Genomic DNA, 12,717 nt, shown 5'->3' on the forward strand with positions numbered 1-12,717 from the left:
AAATACCACTATACAATGCATAAAAATACTACCACACAATGCATAAAAATACTACTATACAATGCATAAAATACCACCATACAATGCATAAAAATACCACTATACAATGCATAATAATACTACCACACAATGTATAAAAATACCACTATACAATGCATAAAAATATCACCATACAATGCATAAAAATACCACTATACAATGCATAAAAATACTACCACACAATGCATGAAAATACCACTATAAAATACATAAAAATACTACCACACATTGCATAAAAATACCACTATACAATGCATAAAAATACTACTACACAATGCATAAAAATACCACCACACAATGCATAAAATACCACTATACAATGCATTAAAATACCACCACAGAATGCATAAGAAATATCCTTGTACAATGTAAATACCCCAATGAAATACATAAAAAATGCTGACATCCAAATCATAAAAATATCACCATGCAATGCATCAAAAATAATCTCATATGGCACATAAAATTAGCTCCTCACCAGGCATACAAATACTGCCATACATTTGATAAAAAGTTCCCCCCATACCATGCAAAGAAAATACCTCCATACAATGCATAGAAAATACCTATGTATAATGCATTAAATAACGCCCCTATAAGATTTCTATTTTTTCCTGGTTCTGATGGCAGCATAAAGTGTAAATATGGAGTATATAGACGCTAATAAGCTGCTGATTAGTTCTGGTTGGAGCAGAGACACATCTCCCCACGTGCACTAAATCTATATTGATGAAGCTACAAGGTAACGAGCACCTTGCATTTTTATGTAATAATTGATTTCCCTTTAATGAGTCATCCGGGATTTGGGTTGCACTGATTCTTGTTTCTGGTGCTTTCCTCCTGGGAGAAAGAAGCAGCAATACGACACTGCCACCATCCTGGGGAATGCACGCTGTATCTGTATTATTTATCTTAAAGGGATGTATTATTTATTCCAGTATGTGCACTGTGTGTCATAAACTAACTTCTGTCCATCAATGGAATGGTCGAAGAGTAAAACTTTACTGTTTGCAATTTCCACTATGGAGATTATAGTTTAGAAGATTCCCGCAATGATCCCAGCGAACAGATCTGTATTGTGACCTCTAAGTAAGTGTTCAATTTTTCTGCAGCGCCACCACTGGTAAAATAAAGCATTACAAAATTTGCTTTCAAATTAAATATTAGGTTACTAAGAAGAGTTACACGCACGCCGTAGGTTCAGATAGGGCGAGCCGGGTTTCATGAATTTGTTGGAATCCTGGGGCAACCGTTACCCAGGGCAACCATAGGCTGCAGCTTCTCTCAGGCGCATGATAGATTTAATTGCTGACCAGACACATCTGACAAGAATCTTCATAAAAGGTTGAACAGTGGAGTTTAATCAAGTACGGCCAGTACCATTTAACTCTTTGAAGCAATAGGCTTCACCACATTACAGTCTATTAAAGCAGGCACAGTAACGTCAGTCTCTTCAGTAGCATAATTCATCACAGATTAGATCTCTTTGCAGCACACTTTTATGCATACACAACCACAGGTTCTTCCTTTACAAGGACACAATAGTGCACAGCATTCTTTATCCTGCATGGAGAGGGAGGGGGGAGGGTTTAATGAGGGAGATGATCTCTGTGACAAAATTCCTTCCAGTCCTTATCTTCCTGCTCTATAATACTCTGCACTGTTAGTTCAGGGAGTTCTTCCAGTCTTTCTTCTCGTCAGTTGTTAAAGTGCGCAACATCGACAATAATGTCTGGTTAAAACGTTTCACTTGTCCATTACCCTCTGGGTGATAGGGCGTTATGTGGGATCTCTGAATTCTACAGTATTTTCCTAGCTTGGCAAAGAGCTGATTCTCAAATTCTCTTCCTTGGTCGTGGGGTAACCTCATAGGAAACCCAAACGTCAAAGCAAAATCATTGAAGATCTTCTCTGCCACTGATTGACCCACTTTATTGTCGGTGGCATATGCTTGAGAAAATCGAGTAAAATGGTCTATCACCACCAATATGTATTTGTAACCACCCTTGCATGTCTCGAGATTTAAAAAGTCTATTGAGACCATCTCAAAAGGATACGTAGTTTGGATGTTGCCCATAGGTGCCCGGGTTGATGTGTTGGGACATTTATCTTTCAGACACCCACACTCCCTGGTCACGTACCTCTCAATATCTCTCTGCATCTATGGCCAGAAGAAACGTTCATGGATCAAGTTGGTTGTCCTTTCCATTCTCAGGTGTCCCATGTTTTCATGGAGTTCTTTGAAGACCAACCTACGGAATACTCTGGGTAGTACCAGCTGCCGGTTTTGCCCTCCTTTACGATACAGGATACCGTTTTCACTGAGGTAGAGCTTCGTCTATCCTTTAACTAAAACAGATACTGCTGGTGACTCATTATCTCTCTCCAGTTTACTTGGAAACCAATTTGGTCCACATAACGTAGTATTCTACCAATTATCTGATCTTCCCGTTATGCTCTACAGATTTTTCTTTTTGGTAGTTGTTGAATAGACAGGGGGTGATCTTGTTCTCTCGCTTTTATGGTGGTTTCCACCATCAACAGACACCACAATGGTGTGTCTTCCGCCTCATAAGCTTGTACTGCTTGGATAGTGCTCTCAATTGCTTCCAGACGGACTTCCTCCGAGCATTCTTGCATGAACTTCTCAGGCTCTAGTGGCATTCTCGACAATCCGTCAGCATCCACATTGCATTTTCCTGGCCTGTACTTGATGTAGAAATTGAAGTCAGCTAGTTCAGCGACCTATCTCTGACCCGTTGCATTCAGTTTGGCTGTAGTGAGGACATAGGTCAAAGGGTTGTTGTCAGTGAATACCTAAAACTCTTTGCTGCAGTAGAGATAATCTATAAATCATTCACAGATAGCCCATTTCAGTGCCAGGAACTCCAATTTTCCGGAATATAGATGGTAGTTCTTCTCGGCATCTGTCACCTGTTCAGAGGTTTTGGTCAATTCCAGCAGGACTGTTGTTAGGGCTTTGAGTTGTTCTTTCAATTCCTGTAGTTCTGTCTGCGGACGGTGATTCCCGCTATTGGTAACTGGTGCCACCCCTCCATCCTCCAACTTCAACCCGGTTAGAAAATGTGTTAGTTCCTGGAGGAACATCCCCATGACGTCTTCAGCTTCTTTCTCCCCCAGCTCATTCATTTTTGTATTAATGGCAGCTAACAGTTGCCTGCGGTTGTGTGCTTTAGAAATCTGTACTTCTGACATCTTTATATGTTCTGCTACTGATCTCAATTCTTCACAGGTTAACTGAAGAAGCAGCTCACTAATTCTGTCCATTTGTATTTCCACATCCATTGCTGCTAGTGAGTTTTCTTTAGGGCTGGTCCCCTTTAATTGGTGTAGCAGAGTTGACTTGAGGTGCTGTGCTGCTGTGTTTTTCCTCTTCTCCCTCTACATGCCAATTTCTGCTCAGGATTCCCTGTACAGGCCACCAATGTTACACGCAGATAGGACGAGACAGGTTTCATGAATTCGTTAGAATTCTGGGGGAACCGTTACCCAGGGCGACCATAGGCTGCAGCTTATCTCAGGCACACGATAGATTCAATTGCTGAACAGACACATCTGACAAAAGTCTTCATAAACAGTTGAACAGTGGAGTTTAATCAAGTACGGCCAGTACTATTTAACTCTTTGAAGCAACAGGCTTCACCACAGTATAGTCTATTAAAGCAGGCAGAGTATTACAGTCTCTTCAGTAGCATAATTCAGCATAGATTAGATGTCTTAGCAGCACACTTCTATGCATACACAACCTCAGGCTTTTCATTCACAAGGACACAATAGTACACAGCATTCTTTATCCTGCATGGAGATGGAGGGGGGGAGGGTTTGATGAGGGAGATGATCCCTGTGACACAATTCCTTCCAGTCCTTATCTTTCTGCCCAATAATACTCTACACTATTAGTTCAGGGACTTTATCTGACCTGTGTTTAGTTTCTCTCCTGATATGAATCTTATTCAGTTGCTTTCTGTCAGATACAGATAACACACCGCCTTTCTCTTCGGCTTCAGCCAGACTACAATAACAAGTTCCCCACAATCCCCCTGGGGCTCTGCTAAAACCCTCCCTGTCTCCTGTGACTGTGTTAACCCCTCTAGTTACTGGATGCTTCTGAAGCACAACACTTCCTGTCTCTTGTGACTGTGTTAACTCTTATAGTTGCTGGATGCTTTTGAAGCAACAGCACTACTTCTGCATGTCACAGGAAGAATGAAAGGATAGATAATATCATCCAACCGCTGGGACATACAGTTTTAATTAATTGCCAATCTATCATGTACAGTGCCTCTCTATTTAAACACTGCACCCTTGCTCTGGTAATCAGTGGGGGTCCCAGTGAATGGACGTTCACTAATTCTGCGGTTATCACTTGTCTTAGTCATTCTTTGTTACCGGAATACCTTAGTCATCCGAGTGCGGTTCGATTTTTTTTTTCACAGAACCATAGACTTGCATTACCAATTTTGATCCAACCATTGGAACAAAATCAGACATATCTCAGTTATTTTTTGCGGACCACTTGGTCCATACCTGTGAATGGCTCCACAGACTATTACAGGTACGAGTGTCACAAGGATAACACTCGTACGCAAAACCCCATGAGCCCTACGCCTGAAGTAAAGCTATGGAGTGGGGGGTTTTGATAATAAAAGTATATTAGTAAGTTGTATTAGGATGATTTTTCTTTATTCCCTTTACTAGGGGACGATGGATCCACGCGGGATCTCGTGTCATGTAATGGAGATGTGCACGAAGAACCGAACATCTCAGGAGTGGATGAAATAACGTGTAAGGCTTCAATCATCAGAACTTGGCAGCCGAAATGAGATCAGCCGCGGCTTTACCTCCGCTCGCTGTCACCAAATCTAAAGATCTGTTTCCATGGGACATTCTTTTTAGTCTTCTTAAATGCTATCTAAAATGCCATGAGGGGAAAGTGGACGACCTTACATTAAGGTCGGCTTTAATCTTTAAAACCATGACAACAGCGAAGAGCAAGATACAATGGAAGACACAGTAATGACAGTCCTGCGCGCTGGGATCATGGACGTGCTCGGGGCTTTAATGTTACCCTCTAATAAGCAGGTTGTATATACCTGTTACAGTATGAACTCCTTTATAGCCATGAGGGTGTATATACTAGTGAAAACAGGCTCAGATCGCTGCTCCAAAGTCCTGCTCAAAAAACATTTCTGTTTCTATGCACACAGAGCCTTTTTGCTGAGTTTTTGGAGCAGAAACTGAGCATGTGCCCACGACGTCTTTTTGAGCATTTTGCCACTGTTTTTGCTTTGGGTCCCTATGGTCCTTATGGTCCCTATGATCTGGAAGTGGTGACGGCCGCCATACCGCTTGGGTCCCTGTGCGGCTGCACAGCTTGCACCAATAAGTTGACACTGATTTTCTTTTTGCTCAGTTTTTGGAGCAGAACTCTCCAAACAAAGCTCATGTTTTTTTTAACTCCTAAGTGATTTGGATAGTTTCTTCTATAAAAACTCAGTGTGAACACACCCTTAAAAGGGAGCATTTCCTGGAGTGGTTAAAACCTGAAAAACATAACATTTTTAAATGCTTCAAAAACCTTGGTGTGAACATTGTCTTACAGTTGGGCTAGAAATTGCTATCCCATTTTTGACAATGTTCCTAATTTTTAAATATTTGCACAGATTGCAACTTCTGAGTAACAATACAAGTACATTTTTTTCCTCTTAAAGGGTATGGAAGTTTTTTGCAACCTTTGGATCTTAAATTTTAAAAACATTAGGCTACTTTGCAAATAATATTATTTTACATAATCATATTGTTTTGTGTATGCGGCTCCTGTACAGACCTGTGTGTCCCCGTGGGCAAACCCTAAGTGCATGCTGACTCTTATCCATTTTTCATTCTCACTGTATAACAGGAAGCAAAATGGAGGATTCAGACTAGACACAGAGGACGCAAGTCTGCATAGGAGCTGCATGCAAAAAGCGGAATTATATTGTATATATGTATCCTTTAAGGCTCTGTTCACATGTGCTTTTCTACTGTGGAATAGGAACAGAAAAAGTAATTTATGAAATGGACAGATTCACCATGCAACACCAGCGTTGTCAGATGTATATATATATATATATATATATATATATATATATATATATATAAATATATATATATAGATAGATATAAATATATATATATATATTTATTTATTTATTATAAAATTATCTGCCAGGTTTCCGTCATTTAATCAGAAAAAATAGTGCAGCAAGCTATTTTGCCTATAGTAGCAATCAGATACTTTCAGCACATAGGGCCCGATTCATTTTTGCATTTGTGCCCTTTTTTTGACAAATTTTTGGTGTTTTCAACTATTTTTCACTAGCGCCTTATTCTTCTAATAATTTGTAAATTTTTTACTCTATTTTATTTTGTGCAAATTTTGCACATTTCTAGCAGAATAGGCAGTAAAAAGTTTTAAAAAAACAAAAAGTCAAAGGCAAATATAAAAAATAAAGCGCATTTTTTTTTTTTGCGCAAAATTCACAAACCATATGCGACATTTTGAACAATTTGGCTAAAAAAAAAGTCAAGGAATACCACAAGATAAAAAAAGAGAAATGATGAATCTCGAGTCTGGGAGGGGAGCTCGTATGCATGTGCATATGCATGCCAATACATGAAGGCTGTCAATCACTGAATAAGATCACCCCCTGGACTTCTAAACCTAAAATGAACAAGGATATGAATAATCACTCTATAATATAATATTCAATGAAGTAGGTGATCAATATATGATCTCTGTAAGGATGGCCGGAAGGTTGCCTACTGCTTCCCAAAAATGGGGGTCCCAAAACCCCTTGCAGTAGTGCGCATGCATGACCACTGCTCCATTTACTCCTATGGGACTGAAAGATGGGTTATTTCCCTCAGCCCCATAGAAGTTAATGGAGTGGTGGTCACGCATGCTCTGTACCATTCAGTCACAGAGGCGTCCCGATGTTCAGACCTCCAAATACGGACATTACTTGGTGCACTTTTTAAAGGGAACCTATCACCTGTAAGCACGCCCCGCCACTTTGATTGACAGCCAGCTCTGCTGCAGCACCTGTAAAAGACATTGTTTGCACATACCCTAATACAGAACCTAAACAGATCAATCAAAGCCACAGTATCACATAGGTGTCCAACTACAGACCTACCTCCGCGTCATATTCCCAGAGCTGGTTACCTCTCATGTGATGGCACTTGAGCATGATGACCGGGCCGTTGAGTCGAGATACGTCCAGACATAAATCATCGGTACGAATTTCTTTATCGGCCGTATAAGAAAAGACCTGAAAAAGAGAATTATATTAAAAGGTTAAGACAGACATTAAAGTTTCGGTAACCTCTTTCCTTTGTATCCTATCGGAATACAAATATTAATTTATTTCCGCCCCTAAAATCACAAAGTTTCTCCATGCTTCCTTCTGCACATACTGTATATATAAAGTTACAGGTCTCAGAAAATTGTAAACATTTTTTTTCCTTTTTAAAGTGCTGAATTCTTTAAAGGAAATCAGGTTCCTGCTATGTAATCTGATGAAGGGACAGAAACCGTGATGCCAGCGATGTATCACTTAGTTTACTGTGTGCAGCAGTTGAGATAGAATCACAGTTTTCTCTGCTGCAGATGTAGTAGAGCTTGGAATGCTCAGTCCTGTATAACCCCGCCTACACCTCTGATTGGCTGTTTTCTGTGTACACTGTGCATAGACAGAAAGCTACTAATCAGTACTGGGGGCGGGGCTGGAGCAGGAGGCAGGAGACCTAGATCTGCAGTGATAATCTCCACTGACAAAACACTGATTGTATTGACATAGCAAAACACAGCCTAGTATGTGACACATCACTGGAATCAGGGTCTCTGCCCATACATTACGTTGCTCTCAGATTATATAACAAAAACCTGCTGACAGATTCACTTTAAAATGAGTAAAAAAATTATTATTTCGGCATTGTCAATATAGAAAGGTCATTTTTAACACAAGGAAAATGTCTGAATACTAAACCCCCCAAAATTCCTTTTGTTAACCATTTCACCACACTTGGAATTTTTTTCCCCCGTTTCTCAGTTCATTATGTTCTAAAGTAATTAGTGTCATTAAAAACTACAACTCGATCTGCAGAAAAAAACAAACCCACATACGGCTATGGAGATGGAGAAATAAAAAATAGTTATGGTTCTTGGAAGAAGTGGAGAAAAAACACAAAGCAAAAAGAGTGTCACATCACATTCTGCCCCTACCCCACATACAGATGTGGATGTCCCTGTGCAGCTCCTATCCCAGGGAGACCAAAGTTATTTATCGTGTGAGTGCATTTAATTTTTGCGAGAAAATGAAATAAATCAATAAAACTTGTGGTTGTCATGGAAATGCCATCCAATAAAAGAGTAATAGTATAGAAATCTATTTTTGAAGTGCAAAACATAGAAATGTGTTAAAAATAACTGTGCGCGCCTCACGGTGTTAATCATTTACTTTACATTACTATTTCTCAATGCTTAAAATAAAAGCCATAATTTATAAATATACCTCGATATAAGTGTTCACAAACGTGGTAATAAATAATAAGGTGTAAGAAAAGCTGAGTTATTAATTGTGAGCACACGAAAAAAGGCTGAAGACGCAATGGCCGCGATTCATCATTGTCTTCACTCTTTTTTTTTCTGGAGTAATAATGGTTCTGATAGTGACTTTTGTGTTAGCGCCTTTTTTCCTTATTTAATTTTCACTTTTTTGTTTAACTCTTTACTGACATCTGCTTTACCTGCACGTTGCAATTTGGAAGCATGTGTTGAGCTGGGCGGTGGCATAACTAGAATACGGTGGGCCCCGGTGCAAAGTTTGGACCTGGGTCCTTCCGCCCCCACATGTTGGTCAGATGTATGGGCCCTTCTAGCGTTCTAAATCCTACAAGGACATACAAGTTGCACCCCCTCCACCATTATGTAGTAATGTCCCCCATCTTAGGCTCCTTCCTGGTATATATGTTCCCCATCCTGGGCCCATCCTAGTATATATGCCCCCAACCTGGTATGTATGTCCCTCATCCTGGCCCCATCCTGGTATATATGACTTCCATGTTGGTAAATATGTTCCCCATCCTGGGCCCCTTCCTGTTATATATGTTCCCCATCCTGGTATATATGTTCTCCATCCTGGGCCCCATCCTGTTATATATGTTCCTCATCCTGGTATATATGTTCCTCATCCTGGTATATATGTTCTCCATTCTGGGCCCCATCCTGGTATATATGTCACTCATCCTGGCCCCATCCTGGTATATATGACTTCCATGATGGTAAATATGTTCCCCATCCTGGGCCCATCCTGTTATGTATGTTCCCCATCCTGGGTGCCATCCTGGTATATATGTTCCCCATCCTGGGTGCCATCCTGGTATATATGTTCTCCATCCTGGGCCCCATCCTGATATATATGTCCCTCATCCTGGCCCCATCCTGGTATATATCACTTCCATGACGGTAACTATGTTCCCCATCCTGGGCCCATCCTGTTGTATATGTTCCCCATCTTGGGCCCATCCTGTTATATATGTTCCCCATCCTGGGCCCATCCTGTTATGTATGTTCCCCATCCTGGGTGCCATCCTGGTATATATGTTCCCCATCCTGGGTGCCATCCTGGTATATATGTTCCCCATCCTGGGTGCCATCTTGGTATATTTGTTCCCCATCCTGGGCACCATCACCATTTTAACTCCTAAGTGATTTTGTCAGTTTCTGCTATAAAAACTGAATGTGAACACACCCTTAAAAAGGAGCATTTCCTGGAGTGGTTCAAGCCTGAAAAACTTGACATTTTTGAATGCCTCAAAAACCTTGGTGTGAACATTGCCTAACAACAATTGGATAAAAATGTTATATATGTTCCCCATCCTGGGCCCATCCTGGTATATATGTTCCTCGTGCTGGGCAAATCCTGGTATATATGTCCCTTATCCTGGGCCCCATCCTGGTATATATGTTCCCCATACTGTTATATGTCCCCTAATAAACACAGTGAAAAATATAAAAAAAATTAAAGAAACATAAAAGTTCAAATCACCCCCTTTTCCTACCATTAAAAATAAAGATAATTAAAAAAAATACACATTTGTGGTATCGCTGAGTCCAGAAAATTACGATCTATCAATGTATAAAAATAATGAACCCGATCAATATAGACCGGAAACAGGAAAAAAAATAAAAATTCCAAAATTGCAGGGGTTTTTTTGGTTGCCGCAATACCACACAAAATGCTGTAAAGAAAGAGATCAAAATGTCACATCTATCCAAAAATGTCTTCAATAAAAACGTAATTTCGCCCCGCAAAAAAATAAGCAATCACATAGCTCCATCGACCGAAAAATGAAAATGTTTTGGGTCTCAGAAAATGGTGACACTTTCCTAAAAAAAATGTTTTTTTTTTCAAATTTCAGATTTTTTTCCAGCACTAAAATAATTAAAAAACTGGACAAGTTTTGGTGTTTCCGTAACCGTGATGAGAAGAATTATATTGTGAGGTCATTTTTAACACAGAATATACGCTGTAAAAACAATTCCTAGAAAATGATGTCAGAATTGTTTTTTGTTTTCATTCTCACCACATTTGGATTTTTTTCCCATTTTCCAGTACATTATTTGGTAAAATGAATGGTGTCATTTAAAAGTACAACTTATCCCACAAAAAAAATCTATGTGGACAGAAAAATCAAAAACGTTATGGCTCTTGGAAGATGGGGAACGAAAACAAAAAACGGAAATTCGCCGCTGCATGAAAGGGTTAAGTTAACCTTATTTGGCTAACTTTTTATTTTTTTTCTTCAGCATTATGGCCATTGTTTTCTTTATCCTGATGAATTACTTTAAAACATAATTTGCAATTTTTTTAAATTGCCACAAAAATTTTGCAGAATTATACTCTGTGAAGCACAAAATCTATCCGGATTTATTTTTGGAAGTTGAAGTCTAATGTGCGACATTTTAAAGGATCATGCAACTTTTTGTTCTAAAAAGGCACAAAAAAGTTAAACGATAAGAAAAAAATCAAAGGAGTATCCTCGATTTTGCACAGGCTTCTTTAAGTCGCTTTTCTTTTATTGCCTTGTGGTATAGTTGACACTCTTTGCATTAAATTCTTCAAAATGGCGCACGGGGTTCATGGATTTGGCACAAACTTAAAATGCATTTTGTTTTTGCCTTTCACTTCTTTGCGCCTTTTTAGATAAAAAAAAAAAGTTTGTGTGTTCCTCTAAAATGTCGCAAAATTTGTGTAAAAGTTTCTGCCATACATAAAATCACTGCGCAATTGAATCCGCCGAATAAAAAGTATCAACGACTCTTAAATTGTAATATTTTTGAATCAGCTGAAAGCATCTGGAAACCCTAAACCCGTCCACAATGGCGAGCAAAAAAAAAAATACAAAAACATGTGAATACATATGAAATGTGTCACAAAATGGGGATTTCTGTTCTAAAAGTTAAAAGATATGGACACCTTCATTTACTTTTTTTTTTACTGAAATGCATGTCTTTCTGGCTAAAAAAAAAACATTTTTGCAGTAGGATTTCATTATACAGTACATTTTGCACTGTTCTTCTTCTATAGCTCCTGTGTTTTCCTGTCTATTGCCGGTTCCAGAATGAGTTAAATGAGAATCTGTCAGTGAGCTCATTCTTAAACGGAGAATTTATAATTATTATATTCCTTCTTCTGACCTCTTCAGCTCATCTTTCATTAAGAAGATAAGAGTTATGTATTCTCCTCTCAGAATAAGCTCACTGACAGATTCTGCGTTAACTCATTTTGCACCCAGCAAAAGACAAAGCAACGCAGAAGCTATAAAAGACAAACGATGCGAAATTTTTAATTATACCCAATTGCAAAAAAAGATATTTAGTAAAAAAAATGCATGCATTTAAGGGAAAAAAAATGTCTCAACAGTGTCCATATCCTTTAAACGGATTCTGCCTGTAAAATTAACTTCTCGAGCCACATACAGGTGCTTCTCACTAAATTAGAATATCAAAAAGTCTATTTATTTCAGTTCTTCAATACAAAAAGTGAAACTCATATATTATATAGAGTCATTACACACAGAGAGATCTATTTCAAGTGTTTATTTCTGTTAATGTTGATGATATGGCTTACAGCCAATGAAAACACAAAAGTCATTATCTCAGTAAATTGGAATAATTAACAAAAAACACCTGCAAAAAAACCCATATGAGTTTCACTTTTTGTATTGAAGAGCTGAAATAAATGAACTGGGAGGGGGCTGATCTTACTGACGCAGTCCCTTTAAATCTGTATCACAGAATGAAGTTTTATATTTTGATATGGAAATCTGTCATTTTCTGTCCTCTGCACATTTTCTGTCTGACCAGTCATAAGCCTTGTATGTTGTGTGGTTTCACCTAATAACTGTTTGTATAATTATATACAGTATTTACAGGCTGTTTTTTTTATATTGTACTTTATGCAAATTAGTAATGGGAGAAATTCTTCTTTGCGCTGATTCCATCATACAGTCACCAGCATCATTTACGATAATAAAAATGAACGTGCGCTATTGGAAGCCTACAGCTACTTAGCTGCAGCCTCGCACTCGGCAGTATGAGATTTATGGAGT

The 12,717-nt window shown here is 38.9% G+C and overlaps 1 protein-coding gene across 2 annotated transcripts in view; it reads right to left on the reverse strand.

Annotated features, from left to right (window-relative positions):
* The window catches only part of GALNT13 (polypeptide N-acetylgalactosaminyltransferase 13), a 556,185-nt gene that overhangs the window by 84,687 nt on the left and 458,781 nt on the right, over nt 1–12,717 (reverse strand). For both annotated transcript variants that reach the window (XM_073647161.1, XM_073647160.1), the window contains exon 10: nt 7,239–7,373. In XM_073647161.1, the coding sequence (XP_073503262.1) occupies nt 7,239–7,373 (135 nt within the window). The remainder of the gene's footprint in view (nt 1–7,238; nt 7,374–12,717) is intronic.

This window comes from Phyllobates terribilis, unplaced genomic scaffold (assembly GCF_046119375.1).
Source record: "Phyllobates terribilis strain yellow unplaced genomic scaffold, ASM4611937v1 Scaffold_9__5_contigs__length_417890890, whole genome shotgun sequence".
In the NCBI taxonomy this organism is placed as follows: domain Eukaryota; kingdom Metazoa; phylum Chordata; class Amphibia; order Anura; family Dendrobatidae; genus Phyllobates; species Phyllobates terribilis.